The 24,035-nt window shown below is 40.4% G+C and overlaps 1 protein-coding gene across 1 annotated transcript in view; it reads left to right on the top strand.

Moving 5' to 3' along the window:
• Cacna2d3 (calcium voltage-gated channel auxiliary subunit alpha2delta 3) overlaps positions 1-24,035 on the top strand; it is an 804,511-nt gene that overhangs the window by 752,099 nt on the left and 28,377 nt on the right. Inside the window, exons 33-35 of the mRNA XM_027389601.2 lie at positions 1,056-1,108; positions 2,692-2,747; positions 11,110-11,221. Coding sequence (XP_027245402.1) covers positions 1,056-1,108; positions 2,692-2,747; positions 11,110-11,221 — 221 coding nt within the window. The remainder of the gene's footprint in view (positions 1-1,055; positions 1,109-2,691; positions 2,748-11,109; positions 11,222-24,035) is intronic.

Raw genomic sequence — 24,035 nt, forward strand, 5'->3', positions numbered from 1 at the left:
TAGTATGTTTGTTTATATTGCTCTCTGCCACTTTCTGGCTTGAGACAGGAACCTTTCAGCATGTTAGGGGACTATAAACTCGTTCTTGTTTTATTTAAAACTGGGTAATTCCTCCATTCCCAGTTTTGGTTCTTGTAATTAAAAAGTACTCAGAGAGGAGGATTAGGCAGCTGTCGCTTCAGAAACCAAGGTTTGGCATGGCCTTCCCGAATGGCAGCCACAAAAGGTGCTGAGGATTTTTCTGGACCTGCTGTCTGGAGCCCAGCTCTACCAATGCCATCGTCTATACACCACTTACATATCTGGCATACCTAGGTACAAAGAGCCAACTGAGGGGGACATGGTATTTTCCAGAATTCAGGAAATTGAATTATCCACATAGGAAATATCACAGAGTAAACAATCCGACTGCTTTTTTTAATTAAAATATTCTGAAATAAAGATTAGGCTGTCAATGCCTTCTTTTATAGCATGCAGGGGATTTTCTGTGGGGATAAAATCACATGTTCATATGGTTATCATTTTTTCAAGTCCAAATATGTAAGTGCGAGAAAGGGCAGCTCAAATCCTCCATAATTCATGGAAGGCATTAAAATCGAGTGTGTTCAATTTGTGCTTCTCCCAATGAATGACATCCAGTGATGGAGAACTGTGAGTCACCTTTCCAAAGGGGAGCACTGCAAATTACCATTTGAAATTAGTTACATGATTCCAGCCCCTCAGCATCAGGCTGTGAAATATTAGCCCCTAGAGGGTAAAGGTTTAAGCATCGTTTGTTGAACTTCCTCCTTCCCCCCAGTGATAACCCTTGTATTAGATCATGTTTATTTTACTTGTAAATCACATCTCACTACAGGGGAGTTCAAAGTTTTAAAATGTTAGTTTTGGGATACAGTATCTAAGCATTTTTTTTTCCTTTAGCTAGACCCACCCTGGTTTTTAACACGATATCCATCTTTCCAGAAGAATAACATTGTCTCTATGTAAAGCCTTAAGTCAAACTACAAACTGCTTGTGTAAGCCTTTGTTTTAATGGGGTGAATTCTTCCCTTCAGCCCTATAACACCTTCCTCTCGGCAGCCAAATGGATAATGACTGAACTTGTCTTGTAAGTACCATCTGCTATATTCTTTTCCACAAGTATCTTTGTCCCTCTGTTCCTCTGATACAGTGAATGGGGAGATGGTGCTTTCTGCTCTTGCTAACCTGGGATCCACTGAATACCTCAAAGTACCGACCTCTGAGAACACAAAGCTATCTTTTTTAATGTTGGTTATTCCCAACCACTTTGTATGCCCCTATACTATTGTTGAGCAGACTAACAGCCTATGATACACAAACCAAATCTATTTATTGTGGTTACTGTTAAATTTAACATGGATGCCTGGTTGTCTTTTAATGCTGCCTGGGTGGGCTGTGGTCAGGAGAACACACAGCCAAGTTGTCCACTATTGCTGGGATGTATTGGCTTGGGCAGCAGCCAGAATTACATGGGCCACAGAAAGGCTGGGACTCTACCTAGCTATGGGTTAGTAAGTTAACCTTATCAAATTGTGGTCCTCTTCTGAGGATGCTGGTTGACTCTGTGACTTAGACCAGACTTGTTTTATTTTTTTGTTTGTTTGTTTGTTTTTGAGACAGGGTTTCTATGTAGCTTTGAAGCCTGTCCTGGAACTCATTCTGGTAGATCTGCCTGCCTCTGCCTCCTAAATGCTGGGATTAGGTCAGATTTATGAAAACTCTGGCTTCCAGATGAGATAATGGATATATTGCAGCAACAGTCTATCCCAGAAATAGTAATTGACCAGACTGAACAACTTGTACCAAACTGTCACTCTTCTTTTTCCCAGCCAGGATCCAGTGCCACAGGTTTAAAGTAAATCTCTTGCCATTTGGTGAATTAACAGTCTGGTTTTTTGTTTGTTTGTTTTGTTTTGTTTTGTTTTGTTTTTGCTTCAATGCAATCTCTATTGATTCAAGAATATTTATAAATTCAAAGGCAAAGACAAGCTCTAGAGATGGAAGATACATTAAGACTAGTTGTTTGGGATAGTAGTCAAGAGTATGATAAGTAAATGAAAATATTTTTTGATCTATTGCCATTCATTTAGAAGGCGATGATTTATATTGCTCTTGCACTCTTCACTATCCATTGAGAAATTCTGATTTTTCTGAAGTTGGCTTATGGCATAATTTCATTAAAAGTTTGACCCACTTTTTGCCCCCCCCACAAGTATAAGCAAATTTGCTGAACCCATCCTATATTGCTGTGGACTATGTTTCTGACCCAGAAGAATGTTCAATTTTTAAGTTCTGAAATAAGGCAAAAGGCCCTTTAGAAATTGGCTATTTATTGTAGACTAAAATCAGGTGATATAATATGTAATAAAAGTGAATTACCAGAGGCTGACTTCTGACCAAACAGCAGACATTTCTCAACTAAAAATCCTTCTCAACTAGGAGACCATGATCTCAGGCCTATGCTGGCACTGATGGTAAAATAGCTTTTTCCAAGTGTGTTGAAACCTAGTTCCCATTCAATGGGAACTCAGCCAGCTACAGCAATGTCTCCAAAATGCAATGTTATTCTTTCAAATGGGGTGGGGGTAGTGCAAAATGATGTAAAATGGCACTGTTCTAGTCATGGCTTAGATGACCATATAACCCTGGACTTTTTCACCGTTTGTTCAGGTTCCTGGTGGAATTTAACCTGTGCAGCTGGTGGCATTCTGACATGACAGCTAAAGGTAGGCAGTACTGGGGTTTCTGTTTCTTAGTGTGACTGATGAACCCTAGGTTCTGATATTTTTTATCAGAGAATCACTGGCTTGCATTATAAACCACACAGGACATTGTGACAGTTCCTCAGCTCTGTAGGCAGAAAGCCACCTGCTAAGGCCTATGCCACTTAGCCTGACATGGTAGTCTCAGATTCTTTCCACCCATGTTCACTTTGTCCTGTTTCCCCAGAAAAAGCAGAAAAGTCACACTTTGGCAGGGTTTGAAATCTTCAGAAAGCTGACAGGTAACATGAAAAGCTAAGTGAGGCAGATGAGTCATCCATGTCTCAGCAGGATGAATAGACTGTTAGACCCCCGAAAACTCAAGTATCCGGGGTCTCAGGCCAGGTTCGCGGTCACCCCAATCACCAGGCGGATTCGAGAGCTTGCTGCAAACTGCACGAGGCTTTATTGTAATTTAACGAGCTAACCCCATGTTAGCTCGGGTCTTTCACCCACCCGCCATGGCTGATGGCTAGAAAAGACGGCTCCTTGGGTCTCCCAAAAGATCTTATAGGGCAGCGTAAGGGGAGTGTCTAGGGGTACGCACAGGCTTACGATTGGTGTGCTTCCAGGCTTGGAGGGCTTGCCCTGTGTTGATTGGTCAACTGGTTGTTATGGCCCATAGGCCCTCCCAGGGTGGTTGCTATGCTCTCTACGTCATTGCTGTGCGCTTGTCCGTAAAGCACACCCAGGGTCGTAAAGCATAGTGCCACCAGCTAACTTCCGATTGGCTCCTTGTCACGAGACAGGCATCTGACTTTCTAGTGACTAACTTCTGATGGGTTCCTTGTCACGAGACAGGCATCTGACCTCTACGTGACCAAGGTAGGTTTATGGCAAGCACGTGTTCGGCTGTTATGGCTGCCAAAAGGGAAGCCGGTTCCTTCAAGACAAGCATTCTAGTTTTGTCTGTACAACTGCACACACATGAGTTGATGATTGGACTGGCAGTTAGTGGACATTCTCAGAGACCCAAGTCAGGGCTATGGTAGGGTTTAACTCTGGCTTAAAGTCTTTCCTTTGGCAAAGGAATTAATCTCACCAAGGCTCAGATTCCTATCATAAACACAGTGGGAAGAATATTTATCTCCATATATGTGTGTGTGTATGTATGTATGTCTGTGTTATATGTGTTGTGTGTGTGTAATAAGATAGGTAAATCATGTTACCTGATGACCAGAGTAAATGGAACCTAAGATGCTACTGTAATTAATCTCTGATAATGGAGATGATGGTGTTGATGTTGGCAGGAATGATGTTTGTCTTCAAAATGGTGAGCTGTCCCCTGGCCATCTCCCCCAGGCCAATGCAAGTTCTCAGATATTCTCATTTGTTTTGTTTCTGAATTCTTTAAACCTGGATAGTAAAGACTGGTAGGCTACTTAGCATGAGTTTTATTTTCAACTATTTGTTTTAGTTTTGATGGTGAGATCATAAAGTGGTACATCTTAGGTATTGTATGTTGGTATTACATACCTTGCCTTAGGCTCCTTCTTTGTGGATTTTCTGAATCCCCAAACATTTCTTTCTGCTCCTTCCTCAGTCCCTTAACAATCAATCCCTGCTCTTCTCTACCACCATCACCTTTATTTGCTTCTTTTACATGACACTAGGTTTCCTTGGTGATACAAATATGCCTATCCATTCTCATCAGCACCCAACTGAGGGCACAATAGGTACTTTGCTTATTGAATGCCTTACTGAATCATCCTTGTGCCAGGCATGACCCCATAAAGCCCACTGGGCTGGTACTCGTTTTGAATTGTAGTGCGTGTTCATTATTATAGTCTAGAAATTAAATGTGAGGATGTAACTGAGACTGTAAAGAAGAGTTTCCATAGTTGACAGGACATTCACAATGACAAATGATAGTGACTTGTTAAATGTCCCCTAAGGAGGTCATTTTAGGATTATAATTCACACACAGAAGGGTGTACTATACTGGCACTGCAAAATTTTTAATTAAATTTATAAAATATTGATATTCTTATGCATCTGGATGCAAGGAGTCATACCTGTAAGCCCACAAGCTACTCAGGAAGTTGAGGCAAGAGAATTGTTTTGACTTTAGGGGGAGGGAACTAGCCTGAGCCATGTAGCAAGATCAATACTCTCTACCAAAAAAAATCATAAAAATATGTAAAATGATAAGTAAAACCACAGACATATGACTTGTAGTCTAGTGGTGGAGAACTGTGGAGGTAATATGGCCAGAAATCAACATGAAGAGTGGCAAGTTAGTAGACAGAGAACAAACTATGACTCAGGGTGGCAGGAAAAAAAAGACTATTATATCCTTGTCGTATAAATTTGCTTCTGTTGATATTATATACACTTTATAAAAGAAAGGTGAGATGAGGCAAAATAAATCAGTAGATCTTGAAGGCTTGAGGAATAGCTTAGTTAAGACCATCTTCCTATAGCACCAATAACTGAGAACAAAGCCTTACTCCTCCCAAATTAGGCTGTGATGTCTCTAAAGTGGCTGTCTAATGTGCAGGTCCCAGCCTGCCTAAGCAGGAGGGTCTTCTGGGAATCTCTGGTTTCCTCAATGGTTAGTAAAGGTTAGTTAGGTATAGTGCAGGTTTGAATTGGGCACTGGAGCACATGGGCTGGAGTCCAGTGTGAAGATACATGTTCTTGCTTTTTTGGTGGGTGGCTATTTTTTTAGGAGTAAACTTCATGCTGAGGGTGGTGGAAGAGTCATGTTTGGTGGTTAATTTCTTGGCATTTCTCTTCACAGGTGAGGAAGGAACTCTTGTTTTCTTCCTTCCTTCCTTCCTTCCTTCCTTCCTTCCTTCCTTCCTTCCTTTCTTTCTTTCTTTCTTTCTTTTTTTCTTTCTTTCTTTCTTTCATTTTTAAGATTATTTCTCTGTATTACAGAGAATGATCCTGAACTTTTGATCCTCCTGATTTTACCTTTCCAGTGCTGGGATGTTGCCTTCTTTGTACAATGCCGAGGCCTAGATCTTCTTGAATGCTAGATGAATACACTACCAACTGAGCCACATCCTTGGTCCCCAAGAAAGACATTCTTTGTGTCAATTTTCACTCTCAGACAGACCTCCCATTCTTACCTGTCCTGTGATCTCAAATATCTACCCTCACTTTTGGTTCCAAAGATTTAACATTTTTTTTGAGAGCCTGTCACTGTGATCTTTGCTGAGAGCAGTATTGTTTAACTGAGTGGTAGTTCTGTCTCCCAGCAGTTATTGCACTATCTGAAGACATTTTTTATTGTCACAGCTTGCTACTGGCATCTAGTGGGTAGAGGCCAGGATGCTGCTATACATTCTGCAATACTCAGGCCAGACCCCACAGCAAAGCAGTAGCTGATTCAGAAAGTCAACAGTCTGAGCATCGAGAAGTTCTGGTATTGATGGACGGGTGTAAGCCAGAGCAGAGTGACCAATAAAGACATGGTTACTGCATGGTTTCTATAGACACTCTAGAAGGTTCCCCCCCTGAGTTCTACATCCCCTATCCCTCCACAACTGTCCCAACACAGTCAAAATTGTGATGTGATGGTTTAGTTCTCACTGTTCTGCCTTGAAAGTCTTCTTACACTTCTTCCTAAAAGACAATTCCAAAATGTCCATTTACTCTGGACCAGAGGTTCTCAATCTTCCTAATGCTGTGACCCTTCAACAAGGTTCCTCATGTTGTGGTGACCCCAACTGCAAATTTATTTTGTTGTTACTTCATAACTACAATTTTGCACTGTTATGAATCATAGTGTAGATATCTGATATTCAGGATATCTGATATGTGACCCCTAAAGGGGTCATGACCCACACGTTGAGAACCACTGCTCTGGACTGTGACACATTCATCCCACAGATTAACTGGTGAGATATTCACAGAATACTTCAGCATCTCCAGAGTGCTGGGGAACCTTTCAGATCCCCTTCAAACTCTTCCCTTCACTGTAGCTGAGAGGTGGTCCCTGGCAGAACTTACAACCAGATCTCTCTGATAACCCAAGTTATGGAGATAGGTAGGTAGATAGAAGCAGAGATATATTAAAAAGTGCACAAGAGGGAAAGTGCGCATGCACACAAAGACACACACACACACACACACACACACAGACCTCAGCTGTCTTTCTTTGAGTATGCTGTAGAGCTGGATCCCACATTCTAACTATCTCATTCAGGCCATCTATTCTACTGGGGATTAATATGATTTTTGCCATGTTGTAAATGAAGGCACTGAAACAGATTGGAACTTTTTGTCTGTGTAAACCCTGAATTCAGTGTAGGGAAGGAATAATTTCAGCACCATCTTGACTTGCAATTCATTCTAAATTTCCCATTCTCTCACTAGATAAAGACACTGAGCTGAGACATACATCTTTGTTTTAGCTAAAAATGGAATCCATAATTACACTGTTTATCTGCCTCATTTCCTTGATGAAGGGACTGTGGAAACCCGCTTCTACTTGATTACCACAAAGGTCTCATTTGGGTGAAGTTTCACAAAGAGAATGGAGCTTGCTGGCACCCGGTTATGAATGGGAATGCATTCACAGAGACAAAAGGAGAGCGAGGCTTTTCAAATGGCAAATCTATCCATTCCCAATTGCCTGCACATAATTACGTTGAAGCCAAGTCAGTCATTCTCATCGGGGACATTTGTTGCTAAGGGAAAATTCAAGCAATCTGATTGTGTAGACGTCCAGTTGAATGCTCTGTGGGGAGTGAGTGGTAGGTCATGGTGACTTGAGTTTCAGATACCCATGTCACTGGAGTGAGAGGAAGATCAGAGTATCAGCAAGTGTAGCTCTCGGGTGAGACTGTCCAGGTGCACACCTGAATCCTGCCACTTACAGCTGTGTCCTTTGAATAGGCACCTTAACAACTCACAGAGTCTGAGCTGTTCCATCCACCAAATTACATAGTAGCAGAGCTTTGGTTATTGTGTGTTGATGAAGGTTCCACTCACAGAGGCACAGTGCCTCATGCGCAGAAGCACCTCCTGAGTGACTTTAGTTGTTTTCCACTTAAGTAAATGGTGATGGTAGAAGGGGTGTCACTTAGTGTAGAACACTTGTCTAGTCTAGGTCATGTCCTGGATTCTACCCCCAGAACTGCTGTCAATCAACATATGCATATATAAGATTATGACAAACTGCTCTTTCTATACAGGACTTAAGGCAGCTTGTTCCAGTTTCTGAGCCACAGCTGTCCCTCCTGGGAGATGAAAGAACTGGCCTGGGCTAGTAGCAGTATCTTTGGGTGCCTACACCTTTGCTAGATCACAAGTTTTGAGTTCCCAGATTTACAACAGAACTCAATGAGTAAATTGCTAGCAGTCTTGGTTGGTTATTGGTTTGAAATTCCAAAGATAAACAGTCGTGGCTAGCAAATATATATGGTGTTTCCCATAGTACTCCAGACAAAGAAAGGCCCAGGTTACTTAAAGTAAATGCAGCCATGGCTTTGTGGGATAATTTGTATGTTTCCCAAAAGCACACCCAGCCAGCCTACAGTCATGCCACAAACAGTCAGCATTTATCGTTACATCAGCGTGAGTACCCTACAATTGTCAAAGGAAAAAGAATTCCCTCTCCAGTAAGGATCTGGGCCAAATGAGCTCCACCATAGACCTTTTGGACTCATTCCATCATAATAGAGCCCAGACAATTAGAATTAGAGATGGTGAAATTATTGGGCTTATTTAAATCATGTGTATGTGCCACCTCCCCCAGCCTGCCTTGAAGACCTCTCGCTTTGTTTTATTGGCCTGACTTCACAAAGCCCTGAAGCTGGAGCAAAACAGCCCAAGTTCAAATTTTGGCTCTGCCACCTACTTCCTGGGTGAATTTGAACAATTTATTATTTCAGCCTTCTCTCACTTCCACCTACTCTGCCAAGCAGAGCCTTCTTTAAAAGTGAAAGACTTCTTTTTAGCTTCTTTAAAGGAAAAAGAAGTTCCTACTTCCTATTTTATTTTTAAATCTTGTCATATTTTGTTGTGAAATAAATGAATGTGTATCAAGCAGAATGGCATCTGGCACACAGCAAGTTCTTTAACAAACTTAGTTGTTTGTCGGCAGGTTTTTATATGCTGTTTGCATGTGTGTGCCGTATCCACTTAGTCTACACTATTGTGTATTTAATCTTTATTTCATTTAGAAGTGAGCATTTTGAAACTCAGACACTTTAAATATAAAAAGGAAGCTGCCTAAATTGGACATCAGAATCAGTTGCCAAACAGAGAAAAGCTAATCTTGAAAATGAGAACTGTGAAAATAAAATGTGTTGCCAAACTGTTGCCAGATGGTCTCCTCCCCCGTTAAGAGTACAACAAAGGAAGGAGCCAAAAGGAAAGGAAAGGTGATCACAACAAATCCAGGATTCCCCCACCCTCAGTATCAAGCCAAACTGCCTCTTCTCTGCTCAAGGCAGGGACACGGAGGAAGAACCGGAAAATGGCTGATTCCTACCATGGGACAGGGAACATCTTAACTTCTGCCTCAAGGACAAGCAGTTTGTCACACGGGGCTAAATTTCTTCCATTTGCTTTGTCAGTTATATTTGATTGAAAAAAACACCTTCCACTGGAGAATGTGTGTGTGTGTGTGTGTGTGTGTGTGTGTGTGTGTGTGTGTGTGTGTGTATGTGTGTGGTGGGGCATGTGTGTGTGTGTGTGTAAGAGACAGAGAGAGTGAGTTTGCCAGTCAAAAGCAGTGTGTACATTAATGTTCTTTCTTCAGTGTACCTGTGTGAGGTAACTTCTGGCAATCACATGCTCTTAAGGTTGGCAACTGGTCAGTGAAGTCACATGTTCTAGTGTTCTAGCAAAAACAAAACAAAACAAAACAAAAACCAAAAAAAATGAATTTAGACTCTGCATCATTTTGTTTTAAATAAGAAAACAAAACAAAACAAAATGTGCCAGTGTACTATGATTCCAACTGTTTCCTCAAAATAAGGAAACCTCAGGGGGAAACACGAATGTTACAAACAGTTGTGTTAGAATACAAAAGCATAGGGTACAGTTTACTGATGCCCTAATAATTATCCAACTGTGAGCAGCTGGATATTTTACAGTGTTGTTCTCATGGACCCTCTTAGATCCCATAGCATCCCAGGAAGGTAGACAGTTTGCCATGGTTCTGACATCCATCCCCCTGTACCTGGAGTATAACTTGACATGTTGTGTTCTACACATCATGTTTTAGAAATACAAATGTAAATCTTATATACATACATACATACATACATACATACATACATACAGCTTAATTCCATACATACATCGCCAAAACCAAAACAAAACAAAAAACTGTGTATGGGAAACCCCAGATATTCCACTATAAACATGTGAATGAGTAGATGTACTGTGCAGAATACCTGAGCCACCAGTATCCCCATTTTGCAGATGAGAATGCTGAGGGCTAGCTAGAAGTAGCAGAGTGGGATTTTTTTTTCCAAATTTATCTCCTGTAGGAGCTTTTGCACTTAACTATGAGCTATAGTATACATCATCATTGGTATCATTTGACGTTACAAAGTCAGGAATGCTTATTCTTTTGTTACTCTTATTGTTGTGATTAATCCAACACTTAGCCCTATATACTAACACTGCATTCAGTACTCATCAGTGTTCTGTTCACTTCTTCCATCAACCTCTGAAAACAGAACATGATGTACTCCAATGTGAATAAGAAAATTGAGACTTACAGATTGGATCCCATCAATGGGGTGTAAGTTATCTAAACTATTTAGTAGCCTCCAGCCCATATAGAGTGCTTACTGTGCACTCATTCCTATGCCCACATTAATTAGTTATTTTAAACTTAGACATAGTGTCTTATTGAACAAGCAACTTCATAATAGCAGAATTTGGAATGTGCTATACTTCTAAGACATTTATGTATTTTACTATTTCAAATTTCAATTTTCTTTCAATAATAGAACTATGCAATTATATCATGACATTTATCTTGTCCTCAATAACACAGTAAATGTAATAGCTTACATTTTGATGTATGTATTCGGATTCCCAGATGTGTTGGTGCTAAGTCACTTTGAGTCTGAGGTCAGAGACCCTGTGGTTGATGTTGACCCAGAAAGTAGAATTCTTGTGATGCATAAATGATAGTTGATCAAGCCAACACAACTGCTTTAGGAATTATAGCTTGCAGAGTTGCTTGGCAGATGAAATCACTGGACTAATTAGAAAATAATGCATTGTGCTGTGCCTAGAAAAATCACAGAGCTTCCTCAGTAGAACTGCATTTGAGCTGCTGTGGGTTGCCAGGCACGGCATTGAGCCTGAACACTGAACTTTCATTATTTTGCTCCCCTTTTCCCTACAGCCCAGAAACTGAAACAGACCCTGGAGCCTTGTGATACTGAATACCCTGCCTTTGTTTCTGAACGCACCATCAAGGAGACCACAGGGAACATTGCTTGTGAAGACTGCTCCAAGTAAGCCACCCCCAGCCCCACTGTACACACCTTTCTGTTGAATGTGGAGCCTTCCCCATGGGCCAATGAGACTGGAGAACACACACACAATTACAATGGGAGCCAGGAAACATGGCTGCCCTTTGGTGTGAGGATGTAATTCTATCAACTGGGAAGAAACAGCCCTGGGTTTTGATAGACTAATTTAAGATTGGGAAACATCCAGAATGTGTGACAAAACATCTTGGAATATAGAAGAGTTTAGTTTAATTTGCTGGTGTTTGGAGGAAGTCCTAATTGATGTTTTCCCAGCTGACTGCTGGAAACTTCAGTAAATGTCCTTAGGTGTGTTTAGCAAGGACACTGTGCCCTCATCTATTGCTGAATCCCACCTTCTAGGCTGTGGTCTGATACTGAGCATCTATGGTCTGAAGATGAACACATTTTAATAATTTCATTGGTCATTTAGAGACTATGGTCTCTGCTCGTGTTGGGCAGGTGCCTACTGGATAATCAGATCCATTCTTACTGAGGTATTGTGTGTTTCCAAGACTATGTTGTTAATAGCTATACTTTCTATGGGTCTTTTACTATTGATGGATGACTCTTGATGAATATAAGTTTTCTTTTGCTTGTATTTTAAGATAGTTTGCTTTGTCCTTTTCTGTTTTATGCATTGTGTGCAACTCTTAAGGAAGTCTTTGTCATTCCTAATATAGTGAGTGATGCTTGGATTTTCATTCTGGACACATCAATGAGTGATGTTTGTATTTAGAACTATAGCCCCTTGCAGGCTGTATGTGCCACACAACACAAATAGAGCCTAACTTCACTCTTTTTCATATATAAGAATAAACCTGTACTTCATTTCCAGTGTGGTGGTGGTGGGCATGCCTATATTACAGGGCACATGTAAATGTCAGAGGGCATTTTGTGGTGTGGGTTCTCTCCTCCTACCTGTACATGGATTATGGGGACCAACCTACACTGCCACTGGACCATCCGATCATTCCTTGACCTGCATTTTTGTGTTATGTTTGTGCATATGTGGGTTTGTGTGTGGAGCTAGGGACTGAACCCAGAACTTCACACCTTTTGGTGGCCATTCTATTAGCTTGTGTTTTTTTTTTTTATGGAATAGTCTTTGATTCCCTATGAGTTTGCAATGATGCTTATAGCCACCAATTTGCAGAGCTGTTTTTGATCTTGTGTTACCGGTGTTGCTGACTCTTAGTATAGCTTTGTGATCTGATTTGTGATCTGACTTAGGAGAACTTGTATCCTTTCTTTATACTTCCTTCAAGTTATGCTGGGTAATCTTGCTTCTTTATCCTTTTATATTAACTTTAGAATTTGCTTGCTAATTGCTATGAATTCTAGGGTTTTCATGAAAATCATTGTAAGCTATAGTCAGCTTAAAGATGATAATATTTTTAGGATATCTGAGCTTTTTATTCATAAATTGAATACATCTTCTTATTTATATGTCTTTTCCCATGCCCTTTAAAGTAAGTATGAATTATATCAGATTTATACCTAGACTCACTTGTAGTTTTTCATGTCTCCATGAGTAAAACACATCTAGATCTAATGTATAATAGTACTACTTGAGGATAATAATAATATACAATAGTAATGCTAGTTTCTGTTTATTGAATATTTTATGGTCAACAGATTGTTCTACATGCTTTAGATTGTTCTTATGCGGATTCCTTGGACTTTCTGCATAGGAAGTGATATCATTTATGAAAGGTGTCTCATTCCATACTTAATTATTGTTTCATGATTTGTAGCATGAGATACTATTGAATAGAAGTTTCTATTAATCATGTTTAATAATATCATGTTAAATATTTTTATTATAGGATGAGAATAATATGAAAATTTTCATATTAGCCATTTTTCCAATACCATGTTTTAGTTATTTTTAAAGGAATGGTAGGCATGCCATAATATCTTTAAGGAGTAAAAAAATTTCTGAAGTTCCAACCCATATTACTTAAAAAGTCTTTGATAGTGTCATACACCTGTGTAATGCATTCTGGTAACATTTGCCTCCTTGCTGTACTTGTCCACCTTCTACTCTGAGCATCTCTCTTCCTTGAATGTGGTAAATACCTACGTGTATATGTACATAGTGCAGGAATATTTGGGTAGCCATTGTTATCATCCCTGCTTATAATTACTATTGATTTATCCTAGTTAGGTATTTTCTAGATTAAGGAAAACATCAAGAGTTTTTGTTGTTATCATTATTGCTTGATAACCTGGATGGATGCTGAATTTCATGGGTTTTTGTTTTGTTTTGGTTGGTTGATTTTTGTAGACAGTGTTTTTCTGTGGAGCCCTGGCTGTCCTGGAACTTACTCTGTAGACCAGGCTGGCTTCAAATTCTCAGAAATCCACCTGCCTCTGCCTGTGTTAAAGTGCTGGGTTAAAGGTGTGTGTTACCACCACCTGGCACTGAATTTTATTTAAAATTTTTATACTAGTCAAGTAATTTATTCCTATGTTGTTTTGCTGATACATTTAATTTTTCATTATGAAATGTACATATTTCAAAATTAAAATATGTATTGCTGGCACACAGGCAGGTTTTATAATCATGTGTTCATGTGACCTTTTGCCTGATGATGCCCACCTTATGCTATGGTAGACCCATCAGATTATGTTGCCTGGTGACATCATAGCATCTTAGTGACAACATCACCAAATGACACATTTCTTACACAGTATCCCAGCCTGGAAGAAACACAGGGTTCTGTGTATGAATATGGGTGTGTTGTACCATTTATAGCAGAAACCTTATTTAAAGTGAAAATCATACTTGCTTTCTCCAAATAAAACTGCCCCTTGCTATTTGCTACAAACAATAAAATGCAAAAGCATTGCTAAATTCATTCATTTGACTTATTTGGTAAACTTTGTGATCAAAAGTGAAAGTGGCTAGACTTTTCATCCCGGTATTACCATTTTGCTTTGTTGTTAAATTGTTTGCCACGAAATTACATAGGGAATCTCCCTGTTTTCTACTATGTGTAACATTTCTTATGATACAGAATATATGTTTTTCTTGAATTTCATAAAAATTCACAAAGCTTCCACTGGTGGGTAGGATGTATGAGGTGTGCATGTACAATTATTTAGTTCGCTTCTTTTGAGGACAGATCTCTCTGGGTTTCCTATTTCTGTTTCTTTTGTGAATTTTTCATTTTATTATTTTTTAAGTTGACATGCCAAATCATGGGTTTTGTCATGTCATCTTCATACATGCGTATCATTTCATTTTGATCCTTTTTATTTTTAATTGAGTGGTTATAATCTTTTGTGTCTTTCATCTCATATTCAAGTTTATGGAGTTCATTTATAAATGGTGTTTGATTTAAAATGCCCGCACATTTGCTACCTTTGTCTCTTTTCCTTTCTTTTTAAAATGCTATGTGGTCTATTTAAAATGATCCATATTTAAGGTTTCTATGCCAGGTTTTGATCTACACTGTTCAAATTGATCTACACTGTCCAGGTGAACGTGTCTCCTCTGCTAGGTATGATTTCATTATGTTAAAATATTCAAAGTTCTCTCCTCTGGCTTTGTAAAATATGCAACACACTGATACCTTTAACTTACATGGTTTGAATCTCTCTCTGCCTCCTACCTGTCTGTCTGTGCTTCTTTCTGAACCTCTGTTAACTCATCCTGCCTTCCTGCCATCCTCACTCTTCCCCCCCCCCCCCCGACTGCCAGCGATGTGCTTTTTCATCTTCCCTCCAGGTTTTGAGCTTACTCTCTTTTTTAATCTTTGGATATCTAGTGTTTAGTGGTCAGCTTTTCTGTGTGTGCTATGCATTTCTCTCCCCATTCCAGTACATCTGTATCACTTTAATGTCTAGGTTTTCAAAATTAGCTGTAAAGGTTTTCTAACTTCAAGCCATTTGTTTCTGCACATATTTAAATGGTGGGAGAAATTTCTTAGATGAGTTTTGAGACTGTTTTTGTTTATTATTGACATCTACTTAAATGGTATTGTAGCCCACATAAGGTTCTTTTTGGTATATGTGCAAAGTGGATTTGCTCTGTAGTGTTTGTTCATGTGTTTTGAAAGCAAGTTGCATTTTCAAACAGCGTTGTAGAGAGATCATCCATTAGGTCAAATGTGAACAATGTTTTTAAAAACCTTACCCCTCTTTTGCCCCACTCTGTGTATGAGTTTCTATTACAGATGTCATGTAATCTCTTCCCAGGGTTAGGGGTTTTTCAGTGCCTTCATATCATTCAGTTCATCTTACAATCTAGATTTTGAAGTTATGTTTCCATGAAAATCCCTGTTTGGGTCAGGATTGCTTCTTTTTACCCCTATAGAAGAGCCATCTTAATACATGAAGTATCCCATTCCTCAGCATCCTACTTTGTTTGCTTACCACATAGGCAAAGCTGCTCATTTGGGGAGAGTTGTTTAAATGCATTACCCAATCCCTTCATTTTCAATATCATGGCTGTCCTTTATTTTTTCCATTGGGATTTTGCCTCTATCATCTGCTAAATTGATTTCTTCTTGAAGATTTTTTTTTTGTGCTTCCTGACAAGTCCAGGTCTCTACTCCTGCCATCATTTTAGGTGCTATTCTTTCCCAGGCTTTATCTTTATTTCTTTATTGTTTTTAGATTTCTGAATTTTCTGTACTCACGTTACTCCTTGTGAGTGTACAGATATCCTGTGTGTTTTCAGTGACTACCCTTGCTCTATGGACGTGTTCCCATTAGTTAGAGACTCTCCCTTGCTCATGAACAAACAAAAGTGCCTGAGACTTCTACTGGGCTTACCTAGCTCATATGTATGGTTATACATTCTCTATTTTTAGCCCAGTAACTATTTCATTCCTCTTACTGTTTAATGTAGTTTATTGCTGGACACCTCTGCCACCATGTTTCATTGATCACTTTGCTTTAGGGTTGTTTCTTTAAGAGTGTTACAGGAGAGACACATTCTTTTGTGCTTTGTTCAAAGCCCCTCCTGTGATATGGCATATACACTATCATAAAGACCAAGGCCACAGGCTCTAAGTAGGAATGATCTCTACTGTCTGCCATATCTCAGCTCTGTGACTTGGTAAGTAGTTTGGTGTTTCCCCTGGTAGATGACTTCCACAGAGTTCCTTCTCTAATATGTTCTCAAGTTTCATTGAGATGATTCTCAACACCAATTTATTCCTTCTTGCTTATTGGCTTTATTTGTGTGTGAAATTTTTTTAAAACTCAGTTTCCTTTAGGGTCTGCTGCTTAGAATGTCCATTTAGTTCCTAATATGCATGACTTTCTAGAAGATTAATTTGTTTCTCTTAAAAGTGGATTTCTCCCATACAGTCTTGGCTAGGTTCTCTGTACTAGATAGTGACTGTTTAAGAGTGTTCTAGTAGTGTGAATTGGAGTGCTATTGATTATCTTTGTTCCTGTGTCTGCTTTCTTAGATGGTACATCGATGGTACATTCTTTACTTGTGTATTCTGTTACAGTTTTTAACTCTGAACTTGTCTTATATATTAATTATTATTTTTTGGCACTAGCATAGGGCTCAGGTTTCTATGGTAGCTGTGCCTTTGGACTTCTCTCATGTATCTTACTAGTATTGACTGCCTGGGAATAATCATTATGTGAGTTCATATTTAGGGGTTTCATCACCATATAATTATGGTAAATATTTTCCCTAAGCAGAATTCATTTTCAGCTGCAAGTTTGATTTCTCATGGGCAGTGCATTTTTCCCTGCTCAGAGCCTTGGAGCAGGTCAGATTATCAGCTCCGTATACTTAGCTAGCACTGTGCAACTTGGCTTTCCTTCCTCCCATAAGCACTCTTGTAGTTAAACATGTTTTGTTTTTCCCATTTCATCCCACATGTCTGAGTGCTTATGGCAGAGTGGCTTTTATATCTGCCCAATCTATCATGTCATAGATTATCCTTCTGACTGGGGACACTCTAGGCCCACCACAAGAAAGTGATGAGTCTGTGTAGGGGGCCTTGGAAGTACAGAGTTCAGAGTATGGTCCTGGCCTTGTTACTTTCTTTGTGAAGATGGGCTATTAATAATAATGGTAGTAATAGCAGTACGCATGCCATGGACTCACTTGAAGGAATCAAGTGAGAAAATGTGTTATGGATTTAGCACAATGCCTGGACCCAGTAAGTGGTGGCACTTCATGCCTGTATAGTGCTCTGGAATGCTAATACATATGTCCCCTGCCCCAAAGTCATATGTCAGAACCTACTTCCCACTGTGATAATAATAATAGTTGGTGGCCTTTAAGAGGTGATTAGGACCTGAGGGGTCCGCACTGCCCCCATGATTGAGATGAATGCCCTTGTAAAAGAAGCTTGAGGAAGTCTGTTTGAGTCTTCCTCCATGCCTTTGAAGCATAGGCCCAGCCTTCTCTACAAGGTCAGGCTGGTGGTAACGATCTGCAGTCACTATGTGAGCAAACACTTGTTTTTCATAAGTTGCTTATTAAGGTATTTTGTTAAGTGCCACAATGGCTAAGATGTATCATACCCTGCATTCACTAAGTTTGAGCCCTGCAAAACATTCTGTAGAAATATGAATATTCCTGTCAGTGGTCTAACATCACTCTGTTCCCATAGAAATAGAAACTACATGTCTGATTTTAATAGGTCATGCACATCTTAGTTGACAAACCATGGCTTTATGCTTTAGGGAAGTGTATACCACCAATTTTGTGACAAAGAATCTTACAGACCAAAAGGACACTATACCCCTAGGTTTCAAGCCCACAAACTCCACAAGGTCACCCCTATGTCTTGAAAATCATGCATTCTGGTTCTTATGTCCACTGTACCTGAGGAAATACCAGAAAATCCAAGGCAGGAGACTGCTAAGGAAAGCAGTATTTTTTTCTTACCAACTAAAAACTAGAAACCAATGACACAGTTGATTTAAAATTACCTAAAGGTATCAACACTAACAAATGCTCACTTGGCACTTGGGTATACATGGGAGAGCACAGCATTCTCCAATGATCCAGAAATAAGGCTGGTGCTCTGGAGAACACACAGGTGGATGGGATAGGCAAAAGTGAGGCCCATGACACTTATTTACAGTGCCATGGCAGCTTGGTTTCAGAACTTGAAGCCCTGCTGAGCTGGAGGACGATGGAGGTGAGGCAGTTCACAGGAGACTGGGAGATGATAAAGGCCTTCCCAAGTTTGCCCGTATAAGTGGAGATGTTGTTGGCTGTGGGGTTTGTTCCTTTCAACATTTTGTTAAGAACATCACCTACAGCTCAGCTGCATACTGCAGAGGCAAAGAATTAAACACTCAGGAGTATGGACGGAAGGGCTTTGTGTTCTTCATTCTTTGAAGAAGCTTTTGATTGAATGATAGCACATTACGACATACTTCCAAATCCTAAGATTTCTGGTTGATTCTTTTTTTTTTTTTTCACATGAACCCATCCATACAGCCAAGGCTAAGACCTCAGAGAGCTGCACTAGCTCCCCAGTAGTATCCCCACTGTGTCCCTGCTTGGCATAATCCTCACTTCCCATAGGATCACCAGTGTCAATTGTTTCTGTACCTATGACCTGTGAGGTGATAGTGGAGGCACTAAGATGTAAAGCTTCACACAGTATTGGTCCTGAAGTGTGTTCCTAATGAGTTGGCTCCAGTGAGAAAATTAACTGGAGGAAGAAAATTAAAGCCAGTCAGTGACTTCAGTAAATATTGTTTGACTGTCCTTTACACCCCCCACACTGGACTATATGTGAAGAAGCAATGACAAAGGGAGAATCCATGGTTCCTGTCCTTGTGTTTTTAGCAGACCAGTCACCAGGCACTTGGGATGCAAGTGGTCAGAGAGGAAGTAGCACCCAGAAGCACAAAAGTGGGGAAGAGGTTGGAGAGGAAGTCACTGCCTACTAAAGGAGCAGGTGGGAGGGGGTTGGCAAGTGCTCAGTTCCAGGAAGAGGGAAGAACATGGCAGAGGGGAGAGGCAGTGTAATGTGTTCAACCAAGTTCAACTTCAGTGAAGCTGGGAAAACTGGGTGTGGGGAGATGAGAGAAGCGAGGGGTCATCAAGGGCATGACTGTGCTGTCCTTTGGATCTTCTCAAAGGAAACTAGTCCTTGGAGGACTTGAGATGCTTCCCTGACACCAGTGTTAGACAGAGAAAGATTTGTGGAAAGAGAAGGAAGTCTTAAGGTTCTTGGGGATGGCTGGAAAAGCAGAGACCACAGTAACAATAGTGTGCTCTTGAAACAGAACCCACCATTCCAAAGGCCATTTGTCAATCTCCCTTCCCCAATCACACACACACACACACATACACACACACACACACACACACACCAAACAAAATAAACAAAATTCATATGCTTTTCTCCTCCCCTGCCCTCTCTCTCTCTCTCTCTCTCTCTCTCTCTCTCTCTCTCTCTCTCTCTGTCTGTCTCTCTCTCTCTCTCTGTGTATGTGTAGCAATGTTGCACATGTGTACGCATGCCATATGTGTTCCCGTAGGTGTATGAGGTCAGAGGTTAGCATGATCTTTCTCACTTGCTTCTCTGCCCCAGTTTTTGAGTTATGTGGGTCTCTCACTGAACCAGGAACTCATTAGTGGGCTAGACTGGCTAGCCAAGGGAACTCTGGGTCTATATGTCTCCTCCTCCCCTGGAGATTTCCACATAGCTAGTTGAATGAAAGATCGATTCATGGCTGTTATTTCCAACACTTAAATCACAAAGCGTTGTCACGGAACAGTGGTGTAACACTTCTACATCATAGTGGCAGACTCGGAGATGGGGAGATACAGTGCTTTTAAGTAGTGTTTCTCAACCTGGGTGTCAAGATCCCTTTTGTAAACCTCTATGTCTAAAAATATTTACATTAGGATTCATGACAGTAGCAACATTACCGTTATCAAGTAGCAATGAAACAATTTTATGGTTGGGGTCACCACCTCATGAGGAACTGTATTAAAAATCGAAGCATTGGGAAGGTTGAGATCCCTGGTGTTAAGGAACTGAGCTCTTTTCTTCTTGTCTGTAGGCCCCTTTCCATCATTTCTGGCCCCATTATATACAATGTACTTGATGAGAACATGACATTATCATCATAGAAATATTTCTAAGGGTATTATTTATCCCTCCACATGAGCAATACATTCCTGGAATGCAGGATGTTACAGAGGAAAGTCATGTTACTTAATTTTTGACACCTACCCTTTCTTCATGGCCCACAAATAGCTCAGTCTAGTGGCCAGTGCAGTGGCAACAACAAAGCTGGGTTTGCCTGTGTCCTCTATATGTAATTAGCAAAGAAAACGGCCAACTTTTTGTCTGAAATGTAATTTTTTAAAGATGAAGTTACTAAGAATTATTACTAAATTTTAATCACTTTCACAGGTAACTTCAGGTCAGGAATAATCTCATTCAAAAATAACACAACTGTAGCATTTGGCCAGCAGTGAGCTGGAAACTGAGTTTGGTTAAAATTATAGTATTTCAGAAATTATGTACTAAGATCTTTTTCATAGAAAAACATCTCGCCTTCCGCAATGGAACATAGAAAACTGCCTCCATTACCAACTGGTCTCAAGGCAGCGATTACTTTCCTCCACAAGCCATGGCCAGCCATAGAGCCACAGTCACAAAGAACCCCGTGCCTCCCATGGGAACAGACAGGAGCCACCCATTTGCTTCTGGTGTGTCATTAACAATGCCCCATCCTTTAAAGGGATCAGATGTCTAGATGTGATCCCTTGTGCTAGAATTCAGGAAGCCATGTCAGTTGGCTGTAGTCAGAGTATAAGTTTGGTTTCCATCTTGGGGCGGGGGGGGGGGCAGGGTAGTTGTTCCTGACTCCATTTCTATGTCCATTTTTTAGCATCACAAAGATGGTCTAACATGGAAAATCTATCCAGGGATGACTCATTTTCTCTAAATAGAAACCTTCAAATTGGCGACTCCAAAAGTGGACATTTATCTGTCTTTAACACAGACAGATATATGATATATTATAGCCAAAGAGACAGTATGCAATATTTTTTTAAAAAGGATTTATAAAAATATAGGGTTTATTAAGAATGCAGGAGCCTAAAAGAAAATATGAATTTACATAAGAATGTCATTAGGGTTGGTGGTTTGGCTGCTGCAACCAATAATTTTCGTCATTCAATATCCCACTGATTATTAAATTAATCTGTTACTCAAACAGCAATCGAAAACAACTCAGCCCATATTTTCTGGGCATTTGTGACTGTCAACAAGTTTACAAAAGTGAATGTCTAAGAGGAGTGTTAAGTTTTATGATTTTTCCAGAACATTTCTTTACCTCTTGATAACCTTACCCCTTGGCTAAGGAAGTGAGCTGATCCACAGAGGTTTTCTTGGAAGGAGAATTGGTTGTAAAGTGCAATACCTGGAGGCTGCTGAAAGTAATTAATCAAAAAGAAAACTTTAAGTATGCCTCACATTTTGAAGGGGAGAGCCTCCAATGCCTTGTTATATTTCAACACTGGTAAGCTACCAATTGCTAAGGTGAAGTGGTGTTCTTTCTTCTTGTTTTTTAGCATGTGATTTTCCTTTTGGTAGCACCACTCATCGCCTTTCATAAAAATTCCACTGCCATCAGTTTCACTTCGGGATCTGTGCACAGATTCGCTCATCTTCCTGCGAGCTCCCAAAGCCTTGGCTCCACTCTCTTCTCTCATCACTCCTCCCCACTCGCTTTCATTTATCCCCTAAACTGAAGGAAAGTAATTGGTCTCGAAGCTGTGTTGACATGTTCCATGGGCTACAGTTCAGAGGACCGTAGTTCAGAGATTCTTAGGACTCCAATTTCCTGTTGAGGTCTCAAACTGGGTGGGCAATTTACCCTGTATGTTCAAACTTCCCCAGCAGAGTCCTCAGGTGTTCTTTCCAGGACTGCCTTCTGCAAGCCACCTGTAAAATGGACATATTGCAAAATGTGAGCAGGACTCAGTACTGAGAGGGTGAGCTCTGGGACAGGCTTGCAGGCTGGGTCACCACACTTAAAGCAAAAAGACCTGGAACAGTTATTTAGATGTTCTCAGTCTCCTGCTTGCTCACTTCAACATGCAGTGATAGCTTTTGTTTGTTTGTGTTTTAAGATGTACAGGGGTTTAGGGTTTGCTCAGTACAAGAACCTGAGTTCTATCCCAAGAATCCCCATTAAAAAGGGTCGGGGTGGGATGGGGGACAGGATGTGTTGGCAAACACAATAATGCCAGCACTGGTCAGGCAGAAACAAGAGGATCTGGGCCTTGCTGGCCAGCAGTCTATCTCAGTTGGTAAACACCAGTTCAATGCAGAACCCTGTCTCGGGGAGTTAGACAACATTCCTAGGGGGACACCCAGGGCTGTCCTCCAACCTCCACATACATGTGCATCCTCACACACAAATCCTCCACAACATGCTTTTCTTCTTTTAAATATATAGTCCACATACTTAGCACAGTGTTTGGCAAAGAGCAAATGTTTTGTGAATTGACGATTTTTTTTTTTTTTTAATAGAGCACAGTCCACCCGCTCTGTGTTGACAAGGATACAGGAAAACCACAGGACTCCAGTCAGGCTACTCTTCCAGATCTCTCAGATTGGAGGTCAAATTCAGTTTGTGTCAGGAAGAATAGACAGAGGGGACTTCACTCCAATGAGCCCTCACCAGATAAAGTAGCTCTTGGTATTTTGCCCCTTTCTGGGTCTACTTGACAGCTCTTTAGAAAAATTTAGAATTCTGAACTTGAAACTTACACATAGCCAATAATGTTCAAATACTTCATTAACTAAATTAGATACAGACTTTGCCAGTGGGAGAATACTGGTGTCATGAATAATGTAATTTGTAGGTGATAAAATGTAACAGTTTTTAACTACTTAATTTGGAAGCCTACTCTAATTGGTTGAAATATTTTGTATCTTTTGCTCTAAAACGTCTTGCCAAATATCTGTCCCCAATTTTGTTTAAAACTAGCAACTGCATGTGATTTATTTCCCCATCACATAGTCAGTGGCCTTCTCAAACGGGCCAACCTTCATTTTAAAGTAAATCAGCTTTCTCCTCCACAAGGGAAATGGCACTAGTGGCCCCTCAGTGGTAACAATGGGTTGGATGCCTGACTTTTCTCATCACCTGGCCAGAGAAGCTCAGGGAAGGAGCAGTGGATCTTGGCTCACAGCATGGAGGGGAAGGCATGACAGCAGGAGTGTGAGGCAGCTGGTCAAGCTACAATCACAACTAGGAAGCAGGGAGAGATGGGTGTTGGTACTCTGTTAGTCTTCTCCTTTTTGTAGTCTGGGATTCCAGCCCATGGGATGCTGGTACCTACAGTTAGTGTGGATCTCCCCTGGTCCTAAATGAACCCAATTGGAAACCTTCTCACCGTTATGTTGGAGATCTATCCTCTAAAATTTTTTAGATTCTGATTTTAAGTTGACAGTATTAGGCATCATGGGGACCTTGCATCTGTCTTCCCACACATTGTCCCTTAGTATTCTTTGTGACTTGGAATTGATGATCCAAAGGGATTTCACTCTTTGAATTTAACACTGCTACACATGAGTAGCAATAGAGTAATGAAGGATGCCCCCCCATTTTCTTGTTCCTCCCTCTTCTGCATCTAAGAAATTATGTGGTAGTAACTTCTAGAGCCTAAAAATAGTGTCATTCTATCACAAAAGATTAAAAACCACAGCTTTATAAAACTCAACAATTTGCCATATATCAAGGCTCTGCCCCTTTTAGCCTGCTTTCCTTTTTTACTATAGGAGTGGGGCCAAGCTGGAATAAGTCAATGCTTGCTCTTACAATG

This window comes from Cricetulus griseus (assembly GCF_003668045.3).
Source record: "Cricetulus griseus strain 17A/GY chromosome 1 unlocalized genomic scaffold, alternate assembly CriGri-PICRH-1.0 chr1_1, whole genome shotgun sequence".
Classification (NCBI taxonomy): Eukaryota; Metazoa; Chordata; class Mammalia; order Rodentia; family Cricetidae; genus Cricetulus; species Cricetulus griseus.